Source organism: Microsporum canis, genomic scaffold (assembly GCF_000151145.1).
Source record: "Microsporum canis CBS 113480 supercont1.5 genomic scaffold, whole genome shotgun sequence".
Classification (NCBI taxonomy): Eukaryota; Fungi; Ascomycota; class Eurotiomycetes; order Onygenales; family Arthrodermataceae; genus Microsporum; species Microsporum canis.
Genome location: NW_003299165.1, coordinates 1,849,553 through 1,876,234, shown reverse-complemented (window position 1 = coordinate 1,876,234; position 26,682 = coordinate 1,849,553). Strand labels below are relative to the sequence as shown.

Genomic DNA, 26,682 nt, shown 5'->3' with positions numbered 1-26,682 from the left:
AACTTTTTGTCGTCAAGGGTGGTTTTGTTTGCTCCTCGCATGCAGGGGATGGACGACAATGTACCATTGTATACCCGAAAAGCATATTCCCATCTAGCTTTTCGACAAGGCCGTTGTTACATGAATCCTGCCCGTTGGACAACCCTCGTCGTCACATCATTTCGTTTTTTATCTATTGAATGGATTGGCCACCCTTGCATAAAGGTATATATAATATTTTCATCTTCCCTCCTGATCCTAACACCCGACAAACTCTCCGTACTCATAGATATTTTAGTTCCTCGATGGCGCTTCTTACCAATTCACCAGCTGTAGAAGCAGTTGGTGTGCTCCTTATCCTGGTATGTTGACCGTTTGAATATCATAATTCCAGCACACCCACACTATACAATTTTCCTATCTATCCTCACTGTATATCACTGTATCTAGGCTTGTTGGCTAATTTAGCCCATCCCCTCCCGGTGGGGAAAGGAACTATAGTATCTTCTGGGGAAAGCAACATATAACTTGTTCTTCCACCCACTTCGAAAATTCCCAGGGCCTAAATATTTAGCACTTTCTCGCATTCCAGTGACTTGGGCAACGCTCAGCGGCCAGCGTGCACAGTTTCGATTTAACTTGCACCGAAAATACGGCGATGTCGTCCGTATTGCAAATGACGAGCTCAGTTTTGCCCATGGCCAAGGCTGGAAAGAGATCTATGGCACCAGCGCAAATGTCAGGGGCACTCGAGCTATACGTGGTGTGGAAGAGGAGGGCGGTGCTCGCTCTGTCGTAACTGCAAATGGCGATGACCATACACGACAGAAGAGAATAATAACTCTTGCCTTCTCTGAAAAGAATCTGAAAGAAAATGAAGCAACGTTCGTTAAATATACAGACTTGCTTGTGCAGCGCATGGAAGAATCCAAAGGTGAGCCCATGGATATGTCAGATTGGTATAATTTCGTGACATTCGACATCATTGGAGAACTCCTGTTTGGTGAATGTCTAGGCTTGTTAACGCACTCCAAATATATCCCTTGGGTTAAATCGGTTTCACAATTTCTAAAGTCATTTGCGTTTATCGTGGTGCTAAACGAGTATCTGCTTTTCCGCCTCGTTTGGAACCTCATGCCACAAACAGTTTTGAGTAACCTGCGACGAACCTTTCTCACTTATACATCGGAGAAACTAGAAAGATACCTTAATCGAAAGGAGACTGAAAAGGGCAGCAAGGGTATTATTGGAGATTTGCTTGACGGAGGGAGCCACCATGGGATTACGATGCGTGAGCTTCATTCAAATGCACCAATCCTTGTCTTCGGAGGGAGCGAAACCGCCGCTACACAGCTTCGCTGTTTAACATTCCTTTTGTTTAAGAACCCACCACGTATGGAGAAGTTGGTCAAAGAGATTCGCACAAAGTTCTCGTCTTCTGATCAAATCACATATGATGCTTTACTGGGATTGAAGTATCTCACGGCTTGTTCGGAAGAATCTCTCCGCATGTATACTCCGTGCACAAATGGATTACCACGTGTTGTGGAAGAAGGGGGAGCGATGATTTGTGGTGAGATGGTTCCTCCTGGAACTATTGTATCAGTGGCCGCATTTTCGCTCTTTCGTTCCCCTAATTACTTCCATCTGCCTGATTCCTTTGTCCCAGAGCGCTGGCTTCCAGATGCTAAAGGGTTAGATTCGCGGTTTACAAAGGATGACAAGAATGCCTGCCAACCGTTCCATTACGGTGCACATAACTGTCCTGGTAAAAAGTGAGTTTACCTTTCCCCTCCTCCCTTCTAGTTCAGATTAATGCTATATAGACGGCAAGTTTGGGTAGTAATTTTACTAACGGAACCTAATAGAATGGGTTATTATGAGGTCCGGCTGGTATGTGCTAAAGTGCTTTGGCATTTTGATCTTGAACTTGTCCCAAAGGATGGCGGCGCGCTTGATAACTGGGACCATATTGAAAATTACCAAACCTACACTAAACTACCGCTGTGGGTCAAGGCGACTCCAGTAAAGCGGGGAAAAACCTAATAAGCCTTGATAAAGCTGATCTGTAGTTAGCTGAAGGTATTGCAAACAAACCTCTCTGAATATTTTTGGTGGTGGCGTTGGTTATTGGCCTGAGATAGTAACAAGTTCGATTATTTCCTTGTAAAGATATGGAGCTGATCATTGATAATGGTAATTAATATGATGTAATAATATATATTAGTTTTTCTTTTTGGCTTAAATCGCCAGAAGGCTAATTCATCAAATTGAATTGATATCGAAAGGGGAGGTATAGGTGGTAAAGTCTCGCTAAAAAGGAATGTTCCATTATCTGGCTTTAGTGCTGCCATACGCCATACATACCTATAGAATACTAGATATATATGAGTATGTTGTGTACCTTGTGGGCCAGTATGAAATGGCATTTTAAGGTATGAGCCGAAAGGTGAGGAGTGGAAGAATAAGGAATCCAATTAACTAATGACAGTGCGTGCAGGCCTAAAACAGCCTTCGTAATTTTTAATGATAATATCATTCAAACCAATCGGGGAGGACCACCTCTCCTGTTAGGATAGAAGTGTTTGCTTGGCCTCCCTGGGTGACATCCAGCTGGAACTCACGAACTAATTGGTCCCAATCTGACCATGAGGGGGATGCAGACGAGAGTATGTTGGTATCGAATTGGGTGATCGGCGCCCACTGGCCTGCTGGTGTGGTGCCCAACTGTGGCACGGTAGTTAGATTATAGTTCTGCTCGGGAGCGGTGTTATCTATTTGCATGTCAGAGCTTAAATAAGAATAGCTGGTTGGTTCATGCAAACACCGTGGTGGTGAGGAGGCCGGGTACGTGCTCAATGGATCCGTGGATGGGGTTGTTGCACATGAGGCTGGGACATCAAGGGTTTGATTTCCGCACTGCATAGCGAGCTGTTGAAGTTGCTTTTCACGGAATTTTACCGCCCGTGCCATAAGCTTGCGAATTGCTGGCCAGAGCATCCCGTTTTTCTTTTCCGAGTGCATGTTCCAGGCTTTGTACACTGAATTAATTGCTCTCCATGCACGGTCCACCCCTGGGCATATTGGTCGGACACACAGCTCGGAGAGAAGGAACGCAACGGCATGCCACTGCATATGTGTTCTAAACAGCCAGCTCCACTTGGCGGTATTAACATTTGTTTCCAACAGTCGCGAGAATTCAAGAATCTCGACTGATGTCATCAGAAGTCTGTCATGGGTTTCTCTGGCTAGGGGATTCTTTGAAGATTGCTGAACCATTGGTTGGTGTATCATTAGCCATAACTTTGCAATCACTAGTCGGGAAACAGTCGCGCAAACCCAATGAATAGGTATAGTCATATCACAATGTTGAACATAACGCATCTCGAGATTTGTGCTAAGTTTATCAATAAGCTCCTCTCGCTCGGCCATTGAATAATGGGAAACAATTAGTCTGCATGAAGAACTTGGTGGGATAAAGCTCAGCCGTCTATTGACGACGGTGATCTCGCATCGAATTAGAAAAAATGTCGTCTCAGCACAGCCTTCCCTCTCTTTTGGCGGTTCCGCAGAATCCGGGGTTATGTCGTCATCATTGATATTTAAAGGCAGACGTGTGTCGTATGAAGATTCGTGAATAAATGGATCACAGCCGTAATCCTCGGAAGCTCGAAAATCGAGAATACAAATGTGCCACCATAGACGGCGTCTCATTTCTGTTTCAAACGGCGATAAATTGAAATAGGTCCCATCGCGTTGGAGACCCAAGCCTTGAGCGATCCGATACGCGATAGATATCATTGTCCACACATAGCGAGAATCGTCGTGTTGTCTCACGCATAACAGGTATAGAACTAGTCCTTGAAGAAGTGTGAAGCTCCTAGAGTGCAAAAGTTTTGCCCGGCCTAAAGCCTGCTCGACAGCAAGCCGATAACGGCCCAGAACAACATCCCGGGTCTCACCCAGGCGGGAAAAACATTCTGCAGCACTCATAGACGCAACACTTGTGTAGTAGATAGTAAACATCATGACCTCCGTATTTTTATCCAGCGAATCAAGACTACTAGCACCATGATAAAGAATTGGTTTCAAGCTGGGGGTGTGAAAAATAGGGACCATGGGAGCAATGTTTTCACAGTAAGTTTCCCAAAGAATATCCACCTGGTGTGGTGGAGGATGGAAGTCCCGAAGGCTCTGAGCAAGAGACGAAAATCCGAATAGAAATCCGTCATGATTCACGCCGTATTTCTGATCAAAGGCCGACTCCTCGGCAGTGTCATTTTCGTCATCAGACGACAAAGGATCAAGTATCCTTTTTAAATCGTCCACCTTTAAGACGGTTAAAATTCCGTAATTCCCGGATAAACGGAAAAGTAGAAGATATTTTAGTAATTTACTTACATTTTTTCCAAAGCTAGTCCAGAATCTATGACTGACATATTGACTGCCTCCTTCTCCAACCATTAGTTTACCCATATTTTCCTCAATCTCACTTGCATCTGGGCCTTCGTCCTTAATGGTGGTATGATGCTGCGTAGCGTTTGAGGCATTTGTCCTCTGCTCTTGAGGATTAACAACGGTACTTTGACCCAAATCGGGGTTGTTTGATGGCAACGGTGTATTGCCATTTATGGCTTCTGGCCCGCCCAGGTTCTTTACTATATTCTCCAAGGTCCGCAGACGCGCAAGCAACTCAGTATCACGCGGTTTCTTCGACTTTCTCGGTGCCCTACCAGGGCTAGGATAGACGCATTCGATTTTCGCCTTAAAACAGTTAGAGCAGGGGTGATGTTTGTTGCAGCGGACCTTTCTACGACGACAGGTTACGCAGCTTCGTGGGTTGAGTGTAGTCTCAGAAAGGGGAGACGTTGTGGCCGCCTGGAAAAGGCCCGAAGGAGAAGTTGAGTCACTGGCCGTTTCATTCTTCTGGATGTGCGAACCCTTCGCTGCGACTTCTGGTTTGGAAGTATCTAATGCAGCTTCTGCTGCATATTTGTTAGCAGCCAGCTGTCGTTGGACTGGTGACGATTCCCCAGTGACCTTATCCCATTGTTCCGCATTCTCTAGCTGGGCCATGATGGTCTGTTGGCGGCCTCAGAGTATTGTGACGCTATGGCGGGACGGTCGTCGGCTCCTAGTTGCTTGATGGTGTGGGGGGGTTTAAGCTGGGGTTTTAGCATTCGTTCGCCGAGCTTGGTTCAGACGTTCCGTGGCCGCGCAAAGGGAAAATTAAGCGCTGTGATTCGCGCTTCGCTGCCGGCGGCTATTCCGCAACGTCAAATCAAACGCGAAGCTTAATTGGTCGTCAGCTTAACAACTTGCGTCTTTTGCATCTTTTATATGTATTTTCTACACACAAGGAGGATAAAGTAACCTCTATACCATACTACAGATAGGTAAACACTGCATACAACGAATAAACCTGCTTATACATTCATGCATGGTCCGACATCGATCTTGTGTCGAGATGAGAAAATCACAACGGCGCTATGTGGCATCTTGGTCACTGCACTGCAGTTGATTGTAATACTGTCAACGGCTACAGCAACCCGCTTACAACCACAATATTTAGCCGATCATAGCTGATCCTGCTGGGGCCTGCGGCTTTGGATAAGATTATTTTTTAGACATCCCATCACAACTGACGCAGTTTGACCAGCCATACTCCCTAGGGCGTCCGCAGCACATTGCATACAGGCGTAGTAAGCTGAATTCACGCAGCTAACTTTATTATTTATTGCCCACTCTGCATTGTTCTACCCGTGTGGTGGCACAAGACTATGCGATACAAAGGTGCCTAAACCTGGAGCTAAGCAGCTGTGCAAGTCATCGGCAACAAGGATGGGTCGTTATAACCTTAGTGACTAAAAGCGATTAAAAAAGAAAAAGAAAAGCGTCCAGTCGATATAATACTTTGCAACTACCCCGACTTGCCGTGCGGCATTTCTGAATCCTGAATACCCCGGGATATCTAACCATCTAGCCCTTTGATGGTAAATATCAAGGCCTGTTGCAGCTCTCTAATCATGGGAAGTGCTCACTTCAGGCACTTGATAAAATGATTTAAGGTAGCATAGCTACTGTCACCACCCCGTCTCACTATAGAAAGTTTTTGTGTTTGATCACACTCGACAATATATTGCGGTTGTTGAAAAGTACCCAGGTTACGGGAGACGAATATACCTTTACCAAAGCATGTTATTCGCGATGTGAACAGCCGTATTCCTCGCTCCTTGTTGGGAGAATATGGTTCTATTCACCATCTACGGCAGCTAGAAAGCAAAATGCCTGCAATAAATACCATAACTTAAAGATCAAATGCACGGGAACCTCCGAAGATACAGCCCGCAAACGATGCGCAAGACCCGGGTTGGAGTGTGTCTATAACGCACCTCTATCTCTCAGTAGGCTGAGAGGATGTAAGCGGACCAATTCTTCCAGCAAAGTCATACCATCTCAAGTTACCGGACCATCCCCAGGTTACCCAGAACAGTTCAAACATAAGTACTATAATTTATCTCCCCTGGTAATTTTAGTTACTGATCTATTTATTAGGCAACAACTATATCTTACGGGCTTGTGGGGAAGACGGGGCTCAGAGGAGCTATGATAAATAAAATCTAGTCATATTCTTGATTTGCTATTGATACTTTACGGATCATCTTTGTACAGCTTGCTATCTGAACTAATTTCATTGGATAATGACTCCAATTATTTCACTACACCCTTTCAATACAACACAGTACTGGGCACCATGAATGTTGGCCTGGGGACGCCCTCAAACACCCAGCCTACAGGTAAAGCAAGGATGCACTAGGATTCGGCAAAGAGTTTAGTCCCGAGACATGTGATTGACCAGCACATCAAAATGCAAACAATTTCTCCTATAAGTACAGATTTGCCAACCGCGATGTTGAATGGCTTTATAAATGAAAGCTATGCGGAGGATTCATATAACAGACATTATCAGATATATACCGTCTTTATATCAGGATCCAGGATTTAGTGCCGTCCTTTCCCACTCATTCAATCCAGCCTCCAACTGATGCGCTCCTTCCTTGCCACAACCCGGCACTAGCTGATATCCTAGGTGCTGCTGATGAATTTGTTCGACTCATTGACAAATCTCGCTCTGGAAATGGCATTTTCTAGTCTACAATGCCACAGTGCCCACCGTATTACAAATCTAGCTCAGCTTTCTTCCCTGACTCTTGTTGAGTTTTCCTATAATAGTATCTTGCTATACTGTGTACGAACATTCTGCAAATATATGGGGCCGTGGTTGCGGAGCTATTTACTCTCGTTCACAGTTAGTGAAATCATGACCGACCTGATTCTGCTTTATTTCCTTCCTCAATACCATATATCCGTTCCACGCGGTCAAAATTACTCTCAGACGCAGGACTAACTTCCTTAGGCGCTATCTCCAGTAAACTGGCTGACTCACGGGTAACGATTCAAATGTCCAGCCTGGTTGAGATAGCCTCCTAGGGGCTTAGCTCTATGCTAATACCAAAGCTAGTCACCAGGAAAATCCCCATGTTGCTGGGAGGGATTTCAAACTAGATAGCAAGTTGTTGAAGCCTTGCTTGCAGTCAGAATAGAAAGATCCTGGCTAGTATGAACAAAAATATGGAAAGAAGGTGTATCTCAGTAGTCAGTACAAGGTAGAAGAAGGCGAATCCGCTCGCTACAGTATCATCCGTCCGGTTGGTGATTCCTGGACAAAGAGATTAATCCCAATACATGTATCGAATCATTCTACAAGGCAGTCGGCCTCCAAATAGTCGGTGTATTAGCCATGCTTACTGCGCCCAAGAGGAACCTGTGGTGTGCTCAGTATGGCCGAAGCATGATCTCCTAGTCCAAGTCGGTACACATAAAGTCGCGCTCATCTCCTTCTCTTCTTTGCAGTTTGGATAGCGAACCCAGAGGGCGCTATATATAATATTCGATATAGTTATTTGATTCGTGTCAGACGCGGCAAAATACGAGCTCCTGAAGATCCACTTCTAATAACTAATTTTGGCGTATCAGAACTAAATAAGGAGTTAGTGTAAATCTCTCTCGTACTCCCACCAGAGGTGAAATGAAACATTTTATACCCATTTTCTTTCCTCTCTTGGTATTAATCATAGTCTTGTTATTCTGAATTGTTTCTTCATATGGAGCTGCGGCAGCCAATACGACGTATAAAGTAGTATATTTGGTAACGCCTAGTGATTTTGCACATCTTAGCACATATCCGGATATTCATTGCAAACCAAAGGTACATGTTTACCTGGTCAGTAAATGAATTATGATCCCGAAAGCTCGGGCTCTGACGAAAAAAAAGGGGCATCTAGGATCTCAGTGGAAAGAAAATATCTAAACTTAGCTGGCCAGCGACGCCAAACAAAATGACTGGATGGTTCCCGACTGAGCGATTCGACACCGCAGGATGGCGACTCGAAGGTGTTGGTCTTCTTGCTGTTCTGGGAGAGTCATCTGTGGCCGACCAAGCTCAGCCATTGACCGCATCAAAGCTATCTCTTCTGCCGCGATTGATACCAGCACCGCAGGCATTACTTCGTGCGACACGGCCGGTGAGACTACCAAGTCCGCCGGCTGTTGTCTGCGGTGTACACTCTGGGACACTGGTTCACGAATTGAACTACTTTCCCAATATAATTCATCCAATTGCTGATTTGAAGCCATATCAAGTTGTTGTCTATGAGATCTCATGGTCGGAGAAGAGGACCAAGTATGAGAAATCACAGAGTATTAAGCTTGAAAAATTGATAATGCCTGACGGTCTACGATCCAAGAGACCTGTTTCTGTGCCACCTCCGCATAAACATGGGAATAAATATGCAATTACTCCAAATAAATGGTCACCTCTCAGCTTAATCACCATCTCTTCTTTCCTGATGACCGTATGCGCCTTTGCCTGGGCATTGGTCATAAAAGATGGAACAGCAGCTGTTGCAATATTTTTGATGTCAATGGTAGCAACACTGAATGGCTTTGCTTTTTACTGGAAGCCTCATCTTGCTGTCCGTCCATCGTCTGCGGTTGTGCCAAGGGGAGATATCATTATACGGACGCGTGAGGGGGGTTTCATTGTTGTGCGCTGTACCGAGGAACTAGCTCGCGAGCTCTATACCGGTACAGAGGAATGCAATTACTCTCTAAGTGACCAGTGGTCAAGGGTTCTAGTTGGTATTGGGACCTTTTTGATCATGTTTTCCGTTGTGCTACTCGGCAATTGCGAATGGACCATGCAGGCTGTCGTATCTGCAATCTACATGCTCATGAACGCCATGTACTGGGGATCATCATTAATGCCTAAGAGCTGGATATGGGATATGTCACGCTATGATTGGAAAGACGTTACTCCAAGCAACGTAAAGGGAGCTCATGAGATTGGCTACGATGGCGCCCAGCCAAGCTTCACACGGACCCTGTGGTATGCCATCCACGCTACCGAAGAGATCAACTGGGTTATGGTTAGCGGCGCGGTTCCCCAGACCCAAGCGTGGGAGAACTGGTTGGAGCTTGCGTATGCAAATCGTACTGATCCAGACTGGGACGCCGTTGGCGAAAAGGATCGATTGATGGCAGAAGCGCGCCGATCTCAGCTGATGCCGTCTCGTAAGGGCTGTGATGGTTAATGTTGTTATGCCTTGCTTGGATTTGATACTGGCATTTTTGAACGTGGCATATATATTATCCTATTGGGTTTCTTTCTTTTATTTATTCTTATTGATCTGGCATGTTCTCATGAGATATTTCTTTCTCTTTTGCTTCTTTCTTTACAAATATAACAACAACGTAGATATACTATGGCGCCTATAAGACTTTTCACTCAACATTTTCCCTCTCAGCCATGCAGTATTTGAAGAAGAAACTAATAGTGGTGCATCTAATAACTCATAATAGCGTTCATACAGTTCTATCTGGAAGCAAGCCCATGCAGGAACTTGATGTCAACCACGTTTGAGAAGGGAATTGAAATCGAACACATACTCCAGGGTATCAATAACAAAAACAATCTGATTAATTTGTGTTAGAGTTGGCTAGGAATAGGCACTGTATCTAATACCGTTGGATCTAGTTTGAACTGCTCATTCGATACTACTGTCTGTGCAAAAGACAAGTCGACCGGGATAACATCTGGGGCTGCCTTATCCGGATGATTGAGTACCTCCGGCGTAATTTTACTGTAAACTCGAGCAAGGAAGCGCATCAATGCTCCCACCGTACGCTTTTTTGCATCAGCCGTGTCGTCAACACAATTTCTCAGTGCTTCGGCGATTAACCCGGGAGCGTAGTAAGGCAAGATAGCAGGCTTCGCCTTCAAACCGTCAACACTTAGCCCGTCCACCAAGTTTTGTTTTATGTCAACTGGCAAATCTGAGAATGCTTGTGAAAAGCAGTCTGCTGAAGATATATCTGCTACCCTCCCCATTGTCATTAGTCGCAATAAAGCACGCTCGGTTGGTATGCGAATTGATAACCACCTGAACCCGATATCCTGAAGGATATTCGCTCGGCAGGTTAGAATATGATCGTACGCGTGTTGCAAAGAGAATATTCCACTGATAGCTCCAACCAGAGAGTCATATACTGCAAGATAGCTTCGAAAAACAGGCTCTGTCATCGCCGCTGCACAACGCGCATCCATATGACCGGCAGCACCCGCAATATCTAAGAGAACCTCCATATATTTCAAGAAAAAAGCATGCTGTTTGCCACGCATTGCATATATGCTTTTAAGGCTCGCTGGTACGTTCTCTCCCTGAGCTAGCTGTGCCAGATTAAGTCTAGAACCGACTTCAAGTCCTAGCATAAGATCTGACCTCAGGTCTGCGTTGAGTGAGTTGATGGATGGTATAAGTTGGGCATTAGCGGCTGCTAAAAGGACCTCATCATGGTTATTGTATGTAATACCCGTGGCCTCCCTCACTGATGCCTCGAGGCTGTCATCTTTCCCTAGATCGTTGATCACAATCGCAACGAGAAGGGCATATATATCCCCAGCCTTCGGAAGACCTCCAGATAGAATGTCATGAAGCCTTTCGAATGATTTAGGCTGAATCCTTTTCGCCGGTTGCTGATACCGTGTGAACGAGTTGTAGTCGTTGGCTAATAACCACTTTAACGCAAGCATCCCAACAAGCGTGCGGTTTACTTCAACAAAGTCCTCTCCATATAAGAGCTGCGAGGGAGTAAGGCCATCATCGCCGAGGTTCCCCTGCGTTGTGGCGTCTGCAGTTTCAACAGTCGGTTTTGCGCGCTTGAGTCGGTTGAGCTCCCAGCCAAAGGTGACTCCAAAGAGTTGAACAACCTGGGTATCACTAAAGGTAGCAAACGCGCCGTCTTCAATACTGGCTAGCAGTGCCATGTCGGCCTTTCTCTCTTTGTTCCCTGAAGATTTGTGTTCGGCGGAGGGGGTTGATGGCTATAAAGATTGTGTTTCGCTTCACGGGTGATGGCATCGTATACAGCAACATTCCATTCCTAGTTACGGAGGGGAAGGGGGAGTTATGTACTGCTGCTTCGAACAACAGGCTGCAAGGCGGCTCGCACATATAACTAACTAGTCACCGCACAGTTTCTTCCAAGCCCGTCCAGCTCAGCCTTGAGGTCAGCGATGTTTAAGCCCCGTCGCGATGCCATCTCAGGTTGGTTTCTGGGGGGGCTCAGCCACCCGCAGCCTGACATGTTCACTACTAGTAGTCGTTGTGGCTGTTCACTGCATCAACTCACTATCAATTATTCAATGCCTCTGTACGTCTAGATTATACCATGCAGCGAGTGGTATAGTTACTGTTCCATCGCCAATAATATCATCATATCGCGTGCCTTGCTGTGTCCTTACTGACGGCCGAGCATCTTTACCACATATACATACAGTTGACCAGGCTAAACTGAATGAAGATAATATCTCTCCCCCCGTTGCCCAGCTATCTAGAAATCACGAAAGAAGATGACTTTTATTCTCTACATAGCTATAACCGCCATTTATTGCAGAAAAAGGCCAAAAGTCCACTGGAACCTTTGGGTGGTCGTAACAAGGCGGGTCACATGATCATATAAGATCTTCATGTCCACTGATTAGATTAGATCTTGGAAGGGCGTAAGTTATACGAGCATCAGACGTTGATATATATATAAATATGGACATCATGCCGAAGACAAGTGATATAATAATATTTGCAACTCGCAGGCTTGTCTTTGAAGATGGCAGCTCCAAATATTCGCCATGCTTTGGTTCTAGGTGCGTCAGGGATATCTGGTTGGTCTTTTATCAACCAGCTTCTACAAGGCTATCCACGACCTAGCACATGGAAACGCATTACAGGAGTGACCAGGAAGCCTATGAGCAAGGAAGAAATTTCATATTGGCCTCAAACATGTGAAGATGCGGCTTTTCATATTGCATCTGGCTTCGACATCCATAATGATTCGAAGGAACTTTTGAAAGACAAATTTAAGAGAGAAATTGTGGATATACACAGTGTGACACATCTCTATTACCTCGGTATGTGATAAGCCTTGAAGTAGAAATAATCAGGGCGGTAGTTTATATATATATGCATTAACAGCTGCTGTTTGGCAACCTAGTGCAGGATCCCCCATCAAAGGATAACGATACTGAACCGTTCGCAACATGTCTAAACTCGCTTCGGAAAACCGTGACGGTTATAGAAAGCCTTGCCTCGAATCTCGAATTCATCCATCTCCAGTATGGCACGTATATATATGGCGTATGTTTCACCGAAGAGTTTTACCACACCGTGCCTCTTTCAGAATCATTGCCCCCATTGCGCAAGCCACTAGTTGATAGGCTTCATTACCCAGTCTGGACAAAGTGGATGAATGAATATTCGGCAGACAAGTCATGGAAATGGTGTGAGACAAGGCCGGACGAAATTATAGGTATGAAAAAAAGTCTCTTTGACCTGTCATTTCGAAAGCCCCTATTTTCCCACACGGAACATCAACGGTTTATTAAACATTCCTTGTTTTAGGGTTTGTTCCGCGGATAAACTCATACAATGCAATCTACCCGGTAGCTATGTTTTTATCGTTGTATAAATTCATCAATGGGCAAGGCACGGTATGTCCATTCCCTGGAAGCTTCGGCACATGGAAAGCCCTGTCGAACGACGCTGGGGCCGACATGATTGCCAAAGCCTCCATTCATTTGTCTCTGCATCCCGATCCGTCGATTAAAGGAGAAGGGTTCAATGTAGCCTCCTCAGAGACACCGTGGAGCTGGGAGATGAAGTGGCCGGCTCTTTGTGAATGGTTTGGGCTCGTTGGAGGACCGCCAGTGGATAACGAGAAAAGCAAGACGTCATCACCCGGGCCCGACAGATATATTCAGTCACACGAGGTGGAATATAAGAATATGATACAGGAGTATGATCTAAAGGCGTGGGATATTGTTTCTCCATCGATGGATGGTTCAGAGAACTGGGGGCTGACCAAACTGAATTTCGACCGACAGCTCGACCTTCAAAAGTTAAGATCCACGGGCTTCGTTGATGATGAGAGCCCTCAAGATACGTGGGTTGGTGTTCTGGAATTGATGAAGAAGGTGAGGATCATCCCATGATTCAACAGCAGTGGACGTTGGGGAAAATATGCAGAGATAACTTCCAACCAGGAGGGCAAGCACGGAGCTTGGGATTTGCTTAAAGAGTGAATCGTCGGTAGGCTTAATAGAACCTTGGAGGTCGACTAGACTTCTTCACTGTTTCGTCACCTGAGGTCGTAGCTTCAGATTGCGGAGGCTTTTCACCCGCCTGTACGGAGTCGAGTTTTGACCTCCAGTCCAACTCTTCTCGCTCAATTTCCCTTAACACTAATTCTAAATGTCAGTATATCCATTATCATTATTCCGATTGTTCAGTTCTGTCAAAGCCCTAGTAAAATAACTACCTTCTTCCCACTCATCCTCTGACGCCTTATTACCTGTACCAAGCGCCTTCTTCACGTCCACTTCCTCGCCGTTCTTGAGTTTATCAATGACCTCACTTAGTTGCCTTATCTTAGAGTTCGTACTGCGCAAGAAATTCTCGTGGGAAGTTCGAAGTTGAAGCAGGTGAATTGCCTGGGACCCAATTAATATGAACATAAGGATGTAGAAAACCGCGGGATTTCGTTCTATAATTCCGATATCTGTGCCATGCTTCGACGCTTTTCGGTCCCCATTCCGTAAAAATTTAGGTATGACCGAATTCCACATCGATGCATCCGCAATCTTAGGTGTCATACGTCCAGTTGAGAGGCATTGACAAAATGGGAATGGAAATCGATGTTCGTACCGAGCGCGTCGAGAAAGGATTGGTAATTGTTTCCACGGAGTGACTACCCTTGGGAAACCCCTAGACGATAAAGTAGCCATTTTAAACCGATATTCTGAGGGACAGAGACCGCAATTCAGGAAATTATTAAGAGCTGTCTTGATCTTTGAAGCTCTAAATTTTTGCCTTGAGAAAAGCGCGGCGTAGAAGTCACGTGGTATTATATAAGCCAAATGGTTGCCGGGCAACTGACTTCGCTGTTGGCCAACAACGAAAGGCATCAATCCTTGTGCACAAAATATCAAGGATGAACGATGAGATGCGTGCAAAAGAGATACCAGAGTCATTCACTTTTACAATATCTATAGGAGAGAATGGGCGGGTTATTAGTTCCCTCGCTGACTGATGCGGTCAAGCAAGATCTACAACACCCGTCCAAATGCTCATCCGCAACCGTGACAACCTTACGCCAGCTGCTTACGGGCGATATCAACGATGAAAAGCCAGGTGGAATAAAACCAACGAAGCGCGTAGCAACAAATAAAACGTCCTCAAAATCTGGCAGGACTGTCAAAATCCGAGCTACTTCAAACAGTTCTGTGCCTCCGCCATCGACGAACGAAACAAACGCGACCATCCTATCAAAGCATGAGAAGCTGGTGCTCGCGACAGAGGTGTTTAATATCGCGTCAAAATTACTCTCCGAGCATATAAAGAAACTGTCAGCGTCTCGACGTATTAAGACGTCTGGGGAAAATGGAAAACAGGCAGAGAGAAACGGTAGCCTGTCAAAAACGCCGCTGCAGCCATCATCACCCAACCCAAGGATCCGACCATTAGACAATTCAAAGGATACTTCAGAGGAATGCACCAAATCCAAGGGGAAATGCCGAATTAATATAATTGCCGAATGTGCTATGCTTTCCCTGGAGACACTTCGTGACATACGGATCTCTGAGAACAGCTTCGACCCGAGCAATCTTCATCTCGGCCAGGGTATAAATATTTTGGTTGGGAAGCTTCTGGTTGCCGGGTTACATGACTTAGCTATTAAAGGGCTATGGATGCTAAAGTTCACCATTCAGATTGCTATTGAAGCCGAACGGACAAAAAGGGACCATGGATTAGATAAAAAGTACTTGATTCCTCAGAATGCCTCGCTGGAATCACTTTTGGAATTTTGCAGCCTCCCAGAAAATGGCCCCCTTCTACAGCTCCTTATATCGTTTCAAGCATATGCCCTCAAAGTCCTCATCGCTGAAGGGAACCTCAGCACAAGCCATAAAGTCATTCAGCAACTAAGGTTAGGGAATCCTTCTAGCCCTGCTAATGCAATTCTTACGGCACATAATATGGGAAGTATCTCGGACGATAAAGCAGCCCAGCAACTTCAATCACACTCCCAAAGCATCCTTACCCTTTCTATCATACTCTCCCCCGCGGAGGACCGCCCATCCGCCCGCTCAGTCAACCTGACAGTACCATTACTGCTACAGTTCCTTGCATTAGAAGTTCGCTGTATCTGGTGGAAATTATCCGGTCATAATTGCGACCAAAACAAGGAACTTTGGGGCCCTCTTTCTCGATTCATTACTACATATGTCCGAAGATGCCCAAATTCAAAAAAGCATGAATTTGATAGCATTCAAGACGCGTTTAGGCAGCTGAAAGCACGGTTAGAGTCAAATGGATACATCGAAGGTGACGGACACAAATTCTCGTCCATGGCTACGATTGCAAAGACACTTAGCCAAATAGCTTATAGCGCTGGTCGCTTAGAAATTGCAGCTGAACTCTGTGAAGCTTCTTCCACATCTCTCACCAATGGACGGCCGCTGCAACGCGCAATCTGCCAATGCCGAAGAGCCATGTTGAAAGTTGAATCGCTGAAATCACGGTCTATCTCGGAGTCCCAGGCTTTAAAAGCAATTACTGAAGCTGCAAATGATTTGACCGCTTCCATGAAAGGAAACCAAACTGAATTGGATGAACTTCTTATGGAGAGTGCTTTACTCAAAAAGGCGGTTATGAAATATTTCTCTCAAGCAGAAACACATTCTAAAGAACAGCCAAGTGGTTCAGCCGATACCAAATGCTATGACTCAGTCCTAGTTTATGTAACAAGTTTCCTTCGCTTCCTTGTACGCTACTTAACGCCAGCAGTTCACGCTTCTCAGAACGATGATGTATATGCAGTATCTCAGTGCCTACAGAAATCAGGGAATATTGTTCTGGCTGCAATAGATTCAGGGATTGCCCTCGGAAAACTTTCATCTGGGGGAACTTGGCTAGCATGGTCAAAGGTTGAGCCTCTCCTTCCCGGATGTGTTTCGCTCAGTCAGCTACTCCGAAAACTCGGATCCTTTTGTGAGCCAGAGAACTGCATGTCGGCGGATGCGTCCGTTAGGTTACTAAGGATTTCGAACTTATACTGGGCTACCTATCTACGGTATAAAGACTTGGGGAAAGACCCAGCTGAACTGCTGCTGCCCGTGGAACAAGCTACAAGTATCTTGACACATTGTACTCTTAAAGAACAAATATCGGGGCTGATTGCGATCAAGTTCGAGAGGCAGGCAATGTTGTATTCAGAAATTGGGAAAGTCAAACAATCATCCACGGCTTATATTTCCGCGATACGTGCCCATCTTGAAGCCGGAGTACTAGAAAATGCTAGTCGATTAGCCTTGAAACAACACCGGCGTCATATTTGGAAAGACCCTAAAGGGCCTGCATATGCATTGGGCCGGGTAATTAGTTGCTATATCAAGGACCAAGTCAAACATGATTCGCGGTCAAACCCGATCATATATGATAATCAAGAGCTCGAATCATGCCAAAGAGCAATGTTGCTTGAGCAACAGGCAAGCATTCTAATGGGTATATCAGGATCGGCCACGTCATCTTCAATTATTGAAACCCTATCGTCATTGATATCCACTATTCTCTCTTTATTACCCTTGGAAACCTACCCGATCCGCCGGACAATAGTGATACATCAAACCTTGCGGTTTTTACTAGAACATAATCCCACTTTTGAGAAGCCATTTTCTGAATTTATATTGAATGAAGCAACCCAATGCTTATCTTCTTCTATCGCCCCCTGCGAAGACAAACACTTGATTCTACTTCGAGATGATCTCCAGGCGTCACTAATGGTCTCTGTGGCATTTTATTCAGGTGTTCCATCCATAGAGATCCTTGAGAACGCCATTCAGACTTGGATCGTCGTTCTTCAAGGCTGTGGATCCTGGGAGGCTGTTGAAACACGGGTAGGAGACCCTCTTGCTCTAATGCTTCAATTACGAAGCCTATCCGATTATCTGGAAGTTCGAGGGCTGTGGAAACTTAGAGTATCTGCTCTCGCTACCATTAGCCAACTCCTTGCTTTGCAAAAAAAGGCCGACTTTTCTATGACGGTTGCTTGCTATTCCTCTATGGCGCTACAGTACTGCCGACTAGGGTACTCGGACAAAGCCGAGCACATACTTACTAAAGCCAAAGTTATAACAAAGGAGCATGAGATTGCTTCTCATGTCTTACTTTGCTGGCACCTTAGCTTTGCAGAACATAGCTTTGAAATAGGGAACTACTCAAAGAGGTATGAATAAAGCAGCACAATTGCTCTTCTATACTTTTTTGAAAGCTAATAATAGAACAGTATCGAATGTATAGTTCAGGCTAAGCCGTTATTTGACCGCATTTCGGCTGAACTATCGAAGGAAAGTTTCCAAACGAGGGCACTGGTTGAGCGTTTAGCGGTAGATGCTGCAACCATATTGTCGAGATCGTATTCCGCAAACGGAGATCCCAACGAAGCTACTTACTATGCGAAACGGGCTGTCAAGCTCAGCAGCCGGCTATGGGCTCGGCTAGAGAAATATGCGGAAACTAAGTTAGAAAAACATTGCAAAAGTAAGGCCGCCGCTGACCCAAATTCCCTCGCAGACGGAATATCCGCCCTCAACATATCTTCAAGTGTTAGTAAAACATCATATTGTCACTTCGAGGGTTCCGTTTACTGGCCATACTTGTTTTCTCACGTTGCGGCATTATTGCAATTATCACGGATATCAGATCATAACGGCCTTTTTCAAGATGCCGTTTACCATGGAGAACAAGCAATAGCAGCCTGTGATGCAATTGGTGCTCATTCACTCATGGCCCTCGTTAAAGCTGAGCTAGGTGATCGTTTTATACGAGGAGGCCGCACACATAAAGGAGCTGAGCTCCTCGCGGAGGTACATAATGTATCCCAGACGGTTCCTGATTCTATCCACTCCATTTCACTTAATATGCATATGACCTCCCTCTACGTCTATCAAGAGGAGGTTGAAAGTGCTTACCGCATCGTTTGCGATTCAATAAATGGCCTCTTGACGATAGCACGGGCCAGCACCATGGATTCCCTAGACCCCTTTATTGACCCTATGAAGGAAATAGTGAAACAATCGAGGGATATGGATATCAGCTCTCCAAAAAGGTCTAATGCTCCTGCAGCAACTCGCACACTTCGCTCCCGTAGTGTGAGAAAACCGCAAACAAAGTCAGTTACCCGGTCGAAGATCTATATTCCCGTTGGATCAGAGGCTACTCAACAGCGGACAATCTTTACGTTACTACATAGCAGCCTTCTCCAGAAGCAGGCCATGCTCTTACTCTCCTCTCAACAGTTTGGGCAGGTAATTGGCTTACTCGACCAAGCAGAGAAGATGTCGACAACAGAAACGGCGACCTCTAGCCATCGCCTTTGCAAAGTACATTATATGCTTAGAGTAGCGGCGCAGCAGCTATCCGGCCACTCTGTCTTCTGTGTTCTCCCTGAGTCAACCATCTCACTCCCATCTCTCTGTTCTAGTGGCGAAGTTTCAAAAGAATCGTCAAGGTCCAGGTCAAGGACTGGAAGATCTGCAACGAAAAAGGCGAAATCCGTTCTGCATTCAGAATGTGACTTCTCAGAAACCCTGTCCGCTGCGAGCCACATTCTTAGAGAAATTTCCTCACCTATATCTCGGCACGGATCTAGTAAGGACGGCCACGAGGCTTCATATCTTCGGAGCCGAACATCAATGCTAGCCTTTGCAACGGGATCGGCGTGTAGTGCCGATGTAGATCCATCCATTGTCGCACATTCTATAGGTAAGCAAAGCAAGCACATGACAAGGCGAGTTCAATGCTAAACTATCTCTAGAGCTCGGCCGCAATTCTTCCTTTTTACGAGAGCACCTATGCATCGTCTCTGATAAAGAACTGTCTAGCCAGATAGGCCGTTTGGATTGGCCTGCTCCTCCATCAGCGGACTTGAGTATAGCAACCATGGAAGAAGGCAGCTTCATGGAATCCTATGTTAATATTCTACCTGAGGAGTGGGATGTTATATCAATAACTCTCTGTCCAAGTCAGGATGAATTTATCATATCCAAGTTGCGGTCGGGGCAGCATCCACTCATTTTGCGTCTACCCCTTAAGCGAGGAGGCGAGGATGACATGGACGAGGAAACTTTTAGTTTCCAGGAGGGTAAGGCGGAGTTATTGGAAATTATCCGCCTTGCTAATGCGAGCGCCCATAATACTGGATCATATGTTGGCAAAAAAGAAAAGAAAGAATGGTGGGCAAACAGAGAAAACCTAGATAAACAACTGGGAGACCTTTTACAAAATATCGAGACCGTATGGTTCGGAGGTTTCCGTGGCATATTTTCTCAAATTCCTAGAAACGATGCGCTTCTTGGGAAATTTATAAGCGCATTCAGCAAAATTCTTGACAAACATCTTCCGTCAAGAAAAGAGAAACGAGGGAAGGCCAAAATTGACCATCCAGCCTTTGACCCATGGGTAATGGAATTATTCGTTAATATTGGCAGTCTCGATGATGAAATGAACCCAGAAGATGCTGTTATGGATTTACTATACTTTATCGTTGATATTCTTCAGTTCCGTGGGGAGACAAATGCTTATGATGAAATAGATTTTGACATGATGGTTGTGGAAACGCTTGACGCTTTACACCGTTATGCGGACGAGTATAAATGGGAGCACACTCCAGCTCCATCCCGGCATACAATCCTAGTGCTTGACAAATCTCTCCATGCATTTCCTTGGGAATCTATGCAGTGTCTGCGGCATTCTTCAGTTTCACGTATGCCTTCACTTCACAGCGTACGAGATCAGATTTTGCGATTTAAAAATCAGGAAATCCCTGACAACGGTCAATTTGGGTTCTATGCCGATCGAAATAGTGGAACGTATCTGCTAAATCCTGCTGGTGACCTCAAGTCTACAGAAACCGCCTTCAGAGCGCCACTGTCAGCTTTAAAAGGTTGGACAGGCCGAATGAATACGGCGCCAACAGAAGAGGAATTCGAGACCTCGTTGCTGAGCAAGGATATTATGCTCTACTTTGGGCATGGTAGTGGAGCTCAGTATATCCGTGGCCGAACAATTCGAAGGCTAGAGAGATGTGCCGTCACCTTCCTCATGGGATGTAGCAGCGGCGCAATGACAGAGGCCGGCGATTTCGAGCCTTATGGAACACCATGGAACTACATGCATGCTAGATCCCCTGCCTTAGTAGCAACTCTCTGGGATGTTACGGACAAGGATATTGATCGCTTCGCTACATCAGTGTTCGAGCAATGGGGCCTTTTACCGGCTTCAGCCCCAACTCCCAAAATGCCCAAACACACCGGCCAAGTGTGCCTAGATACAGCTGTAGCTGACTCCCGGGACTCTTGTATACTTAAATACCTGAACGGAGCAGCGCCTGTCGTGTATGGAGTTCCAGTATTTTTAAAATAAGATGTATGTTTTCTTTTGTTTTTTCTATATTTGTGTTCATGAATACTCATGCTTCAGAATATACCCATGTCTTCGTGTGCGGGAGGGAGTTTTTGCATTGGAATAACTGGATGGTTTGTTGCATATGTACATATATATAGAAGCTCTATTTGTATTTCATTCCTACAATCGAACTTGTTCATGTTTTATTTTATATCGTAGTTAAACCAAGCTCAATTGACTTTCGGTGCGGGGAAGACCAGATGCCCCGCACTGGCCAACTTTTAATTGCTTTTCTGTTGCAAAACATCAATAATATTCAACAATATTCAACAATATTCATATATCAGCCGTGAGAAATAGGAACAAGGCATTTGGTAACTGAAACTAATTGTCTTCTCTACGCCATGACTATCACAACCAAGGCAATCATTGCCTCATTTGGAGGGAAGCTTCTTAAGCTTACTCACAATGCCACGTCCACAAAGTGTGAGATGGCGTTCAACCTATACCTCCCACCACAAGCAGTTACAGACTCAAACTACAAGGCTCCTGTCCTCTTCTTTCTATCCGGATTGACTTGTACTCCAGATAACTGTTCCGAGAAAGGGTTTCTTCAGAGTGCAGCCAGTAAAAAAGGAATTGCTATCGTATATCCAGACACCAGCCCACGTACGTCTCCCTACAAACGTCAATTAAACCCTTATATCTTGCTAACTGTCATTATAATAGGTGGTTTAGGTATATCTGGTGAAGATGATGCGTATGATTTTGGGACCGGGGCTGGATTTTACATTGACGCCACCAAATCTCCTTATGACAACGGCTACAACATGTACACCTACGTAACAGAAGAACTTCCCAAAGCTGTTTTTGGTGAGTTTCCACAACTTGATTCTGGTCGTGTCAGCATTACTGGGCACAGTATGGGAGGGCATGGAGCCTTGACTTTGGTATGTATTGTATCCATGAACCTCTTTTCATTTGCCTAGTTATCTTGTGCTCTAACAAGATACAATTGTAGTTTTTGAGAAACCCAGGGAAATATAAATCAGTCTCGGCGTTTGCACCAATTTCTAACCCAATTAACTGCCCATGGGGCCAAAAGGCTTTTGAGGGCTACTTTGGTGATGATAAGGCCAAGTGGAAGCAGCACGACGCTACCGAATTAGTTAAGCAATGGAAAGGGCCGCTGAGTATTTTGATTGATGTGGTATGTAATTCCTTGGGTAAAACCATGTCACCCATCATAAACACTGGGATAAACCGGGATATTAGTACCAGAATCCATGAGCTAATAATTGTTTCATAGGGTACTGGTGATAATTTCTATAAACAAGGGCAACTTTTGCCAGAAAACTTCCTTAAAGCTGCAAAGGAAGCTGGGGTTGATTCTGAGATTAATGTGCGTTATCAACCCGATTATGATCATAGTTATTTTACCATAGCTACGTTCGCAGACGACCATATTGAGCATGCCGCTCGATACCTCTTTGCTTAAACGTGCTTTGTTTTCGCTCCGCTACCACTTCAGATCGGAGCCATTGATTCCAAGGGGCCGATATTTGAATGTCTATGTATTAGTGAAGCCTAGGCTTAGAAAGCGCATTAATCCTAAAATTTTATCTCTAAAAGAGATCAGCCTAGATTATATATTTGCTCCACCTAGTATTACCTAGTAGATGGATAGGCGGGATTGAATGACCTGGTCGTGTTCTTTCATTGAATATGCAACTCCCCTAGTCTGTCACACAAGTAATACTTCTACTAGCGATGCTCTCTTCACTTCTTTATCCTCAACACTAAGGGTGAAGGAAGGCGACACAGAGATGATGCAAGAAGGGAAAAGGGCATTGTTGAGAATTGAAATTGAAAATATGATAGTAAATCATCAAAACATCAAAGCACGGGTCAATGAGCCAAAAAGCGAGTATGCCGCAGAGGTCGCTTATTGGATAAGAGGAGGTCAACAGGAGTTTCGGTGGCAAGCCGAGGAATAGAGGTCTTAATAGTGAAGATATTTGGGGATATATGGAGGCCAGCATGGTGAATGTAGAAATAGTGACATATAATAGCCCAGGGCATTTCATATGCTAAATTCCTTAGCTAAGAGCAAGGTAACTTTTTTTTTTTTTTGCAAAAGAATATAAGGGCGCGGTAAATGGGATGTTAAATGAGGCAGATAAAGAGGAAGACATCACTAGCATCATGCGCTTAACCGTTGTATAAATGCCTATTATCAAGGAAACACCAGTTAGCACCGTTAGTACTGAGGTTGGTAGCGGAGAGGGAGTATATCTCACCTGGAAAAACTGTCGAAAAGCCTTTACATCTAACTGCTCTAAAGAAGATAAATATTCGTTGATAAGATCTGTGCCCATTCCCATACCTGGAAATTCAGAGTTCCGAAGCCATTGGAGGTATTCAGGTCCAGTTTTGGAGTAGATCACCTTTTGCATAGCTGCCGCTTCGCCTAGAACCTGTTTCGCTTGAGCATCCTTGGGATTGAACGAAGAATTCATTGGTAATGCCCAGCAGAGAGGAGAAAAACGAGTTATCATGAACTGAGCAAATCCAGGCAATGCCGTCTCCGGCTGGGTGGTGGTAGCGCCATTCGCGGGAGGAACGATATCAGGCCCACCCCAGAGGCTAGACATCCGGGCAAGGACCAAGAACGCCATTTTAGCGGTTGGGAAGTCATCCGCATCTTTCGCAAAGTGCTCAATGGTTGATATAACGGTTTCAAAGATCGATTGATTAGCTATATGGAAAATTAGATGAAAACGAACATGGAATAGTTTTAACAGATGGGGCCTTACAGCTGCTAATTATTACTGAACCAAGGTCATTGTTTAGTATCATGAGCAAAAAATTAAGGTACTCGCGCTTCAGCTCAGCGAGCTGAATTTCGTCATCAGTACCAGTTATCGGTTCCGCGATGCCAGCGAACACTCGCTGGAGGAAGGGCGTCCACAAAGTATCGAGAATAGAATAAATTTCAGACTTGAACCCAAAGATGACTTGATCCAACAACCGGAGAAATAAGGCCATTTCATCCTTGGAGGAGGTTGGGGTAAGTAGACCATCGATCCATCTGGGTAACTGCGGTAGATCCCTTGACCCTCTAACACCGATAAATCGAGAGAATGCGAATCGAGCTGCAGTTCTGATAGTGAACGAAGATTTTAACGATTCAAGAGCAACTAATGTTGCCTCTGATGCCTGTCCGAATACTTCTGATACTTCTGGAGGAGGTGGTGTTTGTGGGGAGGTGGATCCAGGTATCCAGTCAGAATAGCCCTTCGCGAGGGTACCAAGAGCCATAATATCATGGTGGATTTGCAGAATGGCACGTTCATCGTTAGCCTGAGCAGCTGGCAGGTTCTTCTCCATGTCCATGAAGATAGGATTCATAATCGACTGTGCAAAAAAAACTTGCTTTTCGACCGATCCCGCCGTCGAACAGATAGTTCCAATGGCTTCAAAAAGATATAACTGACTAGTAAAAACTGTGTCCCGAGCCCCCCCGATATCTTCAGAGGATAAGTCATCTCCATCTGAGTTCTCCCCAGGCACCTCCGCATGAATTGTGAGAAGGTCGCTGAGAGCTTCGACTACTGTTTGTGCAACATTCCCGACGAATGCTCGGAGGTGCTTCACAAGACGATGGAATAGATACCATGATCTAGTCCTAACTTTCAACATCTGATGATGGGCAAGACGAAGGAACCCCTCCAGAACACCAAAAAGGAGATGGGAGTGATGCTCGAAAAATGCGCTGTACCTGACGCATATTTCCATGTACTGCAGCTGTGTAGCTGGGTGGTTAAAGGAACGTACGTCTAAATGGATTATCAGTGACTGCCGGCCAGTGGGGGGTGATGAGTTGGCAATATACTTACCGGATTCTACCATTACCAACATCATTTCAATTAAGCGTTCGGCAGCTGAATTATTTGGTTTGTGCTTATTATACAGTCCTCCGGACTTCATCGCGAGGTCTCCGAAGAGGAACATCTCATGCAGGGCTAGATCGAGATCACGCCAGTCCAGCTGTGCACCAGGCTGCCTTAGACTAGAGAATGTAGAGCGGACCACGTCGGTAACAGCCTCGATAAAAAGCTGTTCGTTTGTTGATGCAATGATCTGTTGTAGAACGTTGAGCCTCCGCCGCAGCTCTTGAAATTCCGCTTCATCTGTTTGGTCGTCCTCACTCCCCCAGCTGGAGGTCTCGTCGTATCTCATTTTCTGGATGATAGCTTTGAGAATCGGCAATAACATGTGATTCTGCTGAGATACCATTTCGGGATTCTTTTTTGCGACTTTTCGGAAGTAGGTGAGCATATCGTTTACACATGGCACAATTGTCGAGCATATTTCATCATATTCGTCGGAGAAGTACCGTAAGACATGAGGTAAGAAGGCCTGCAGCAAAGCTTCAGCCTTTTCTTTCGTTGCGGTATCAATTCCGTCAGATTCGAGCGCTTTGACAATGTCCAAAGCTGTGATGTTTACCAGCTTGGCCACCGTTTCTGCTAGATCGGTATCGTATTTTGACGTGAACCGATATTCATGCAGTGACGGACTGGTGGAGAGCTGGGAGACAATGCTTTCCAGATTCAAGAAAACGATCATGTCTATCTTATCGGACGGCTTCATTTTCTTTCCAACAATCTCCGTAAAGACATCGATAGCAGCATCCCGAACTCTCTCCCCTCCGTCACTCAGACCCAGGTCCTTGGCCTTTGCGAGTTGGTGGAATAAAAGATCGAGCATGCTCTGGTTGACGACCAGTGAAATATTTATCCAGCTGACCCAGCTGCCGATTGCCTTGAGAACCATGGCAGTAATCACGTTGTCTTGGTCCTGCCATTGTGACAGAATCTCCTGCCACGAGGTAACCAGCTTCTGTACGTCTCTCTCACGGATAAGGTCTTTCAGCGTGTTTGCCCTGTCTTGTTCGGCCCGCGAACGCGAGAGCAGAACGTCACCAATCTCGTCGTGGATGGAATTGATAACTCGAAGAAAGAATATGGTTCCCAAAACGTTGTCTCGAGCCAGGTTTTCGGGTGACTTGTAAGTCAAGCGCAGTATATCGTCGAAGAAGGTGTCCCACCCATTGCCGTAGAGAGCGGAGAAGAGATAGGTGATCGTCTGAGCTATCTTGTTCTGGATATTTGCTTGATCCGGTTCATTTGTCACCCCAGGGCCGTACATCTCCTGCAAATAGGCCATGAGGCTATCCTTGATGAATCCGAGGCCCTGTAAATCCACCTGGCCGGACTGCGTGGCGCCGTTGACAATCTCCAAAGCCACATGCCGTACTATCTCCGAGTGACGGGGCGTTTTGGTAAATATCGAGAGACAAGGCTGCCATCCTGACGGGTCTGACCGAAGCTGGCTGATATATTCAAAGGCTTGCGCTTTGAGTGCCTGGTCTGAAGCTGGGTTCCCGGCTATTTCTATGGCACTCGCAACCTACAACATGCCACCAATTCCGGTCAGCAATTTGCGCAGAAGAAACGGCGGCTATGGCATCCACCTGGCGGACATAGACCTAAAGCAAAAGTAGAGACGCAAGGAAAAACACCGGCTACTTACCTGCTCCTCCATCATGACCGCTCGCAGC

At 45.5% G+C, this 26,682-nt stretch overlaps 9 protein-coding genes across 9 annotated transcripts; 5 read left to right on the top strand and 4 right to left on the bottom strand.

The window, feature by feature from the left end:
* Positions 1-284: 284 nt before the first annotated feature.
* Positions 285-2,084, top strand: MCYG_05795 (benzoate 4-monooxygenase cytochrome P450; the record flags this gene model as incomplete). Its single annotated transcript, XM_002845880.1, has 4 exons — positions 285-341; positions 481-1,754; positions 1,848-2,004; positions 2,052-2,084. 4 exons carry the CDS (start codon positions 285-287, stop codon positions 2,082-2,084), a joined length of 1,521 nt encoding a protein of 506 aa, XP_002845926.1.
* Positions 2,085-2,514: 430 nt separating this feature from the next.
* On the bottom strand, positions 2,515-5,055 carry MCYG_05794 (fungal specific transcription factor domain-containing protein; the record flags this gene model as incomplete). Its single annotated transcript, XM_002845879.1, has 2 exons — positions 2,515-4,308; positions 4,381-5,055. The coding sequence occupies 2 exons, from the start codon at positions 5,053-5,055 to the stop codon at positions 2,515-2,517; spliced, it is 2,469 nt and encodes an 822-aa protein (XP_002845925.1).
* Positions 5,056-8,378: 3,323 nt separating this feature from the next.
* Positions 8,379-9,961, top strand: MCYG_05793 (conserved hypothetical protein; the record flags this gene model as incomplete). The annotated part of the gene is made up of 2 exons (XM_002845878.1): positions 8,379-9,612; positions 9,912-9,961. The coding sequence occupies 2 exons, from the start codon at positions 8,379-8,381 to the stop codon at positions 9,959-9,961; spliced, it is 1,284 nt and encodes a 427-aa protein (XP_002845924.1).
* Positions 9,962-10,027: 66 nt separating this feature from the next.
* MCYG_05792 (conserved hypothetical protein) lies at positions 10,028-11,365 on the bottom strand (the record flags this gene model as incomplete). The annotated part of the gene is made up of 1 exon (XM_002845877.1): positions 10,028-11,365. One exon carries the CDS (start codon positions 11,363-11,365, stop codon positions 10,028-10,030), a length of 1,338 nt encoding a protein of 445 aa, XP_002845923.1.
* Positions 11,366-12,204: 839 nt separating this feature from the next.
* On the top strand, positions 12,205-13,585 carry MCYG_05791 (SirQ; the record flags this gene model as incomplete). Its single annotated transcript, XM_002845876.1, has 3 exons — positions 12,205-12,505; positions 12,589-12,903; positions 12,996-13,585. 3 exons carry the CDS (start codon positions 12,205-12,207, stop codon positions 13,583-13,585), a joined length of 1,206 nt encoding a protein of 401 aa, XP_002845922.1.
* Positions 13,586-13,688: 103 nt separating this feature from the next.
* On the bottom strand, positions 13,689-14,245 carry MCYG_05790 (conserved hypothetical protein; the record flags this gene model as incomplete). Its single annotated transcript, XM_002845875.1, has 2 exons — positions 13,689-13,840; positions 13,912-14,245. 2 exons carry the CDS (start codon positions 14,243-14,245, stop codon positions 13,689-13,691), a joined length of 486 nt encoding a protein of 161 aa, XP_002845921.1.
* Positions 14,246-14,271: 26 nt separating this feature from the next.
* Positions 14,272-21,074, top strand: MCYG_05789 (cell division-associated protein bimb; the record flags this gene model as incomplete). Its single annotated transcript, XM_002845874.1, has 4 exons — positions 14,272-14,319; positions 14,645-17,877; positions 17,938-19,415; positions 19,468-21,074. The coding sequence occupies 4 exons, from the start codon at positions 14,272-14,274 to the stop codon at positions 21,072-21,074; spliced, it is 6,366 nt and encodes a 2,121-aa protein (XP_002845920.1).
* Positions 21,075-21,460: 386 nt separating this feature from the next.
* MCYG_05788 (S-formylglutathione hydrolase) lies at positions 21,461-22,554 on the top strand (the record flags this gene model as incomplete). The annotated part of the gene is made up of 4 exons (XM_002845873.1): positions 21,461-21,725; positions 21,786-22,006; positions 22,078-22,266; positions 22,366-22,554. The coding sequence occupies 4 exons, from the start codon at positions 21,461-21,463 to the stop codon at positions 22,552-22,554; spliced, it is 864 nt and encodes a 287-aa protein (XP_002845919.1).
* Positions 22,555-23,259: 705 nt separating this feature from the next.
* MCYG_05787 (KapM) lies at positions 23,260-26,666 on the bottom strand (the record flags this gene model as incomplete). Its single annotated transcript, XM_002845872.1, has 6 exons — positions 23,260-23,286; positions 23,357-23,814; positions 23,873-24,871; positions 24,956-26,509; positions 26,532-26,610; positions 26,655-26,666. 6 exons carry the CDS (start codon positions 26,664-26,666, stop codon positions 23,260-23,262), a joined length of 3,129 nt encoding a protein of 1,042 aa, XP_002845918.1.
* Between the last annotated feature and the right edge of the window lie 16 nt (positions 26,667-26,682).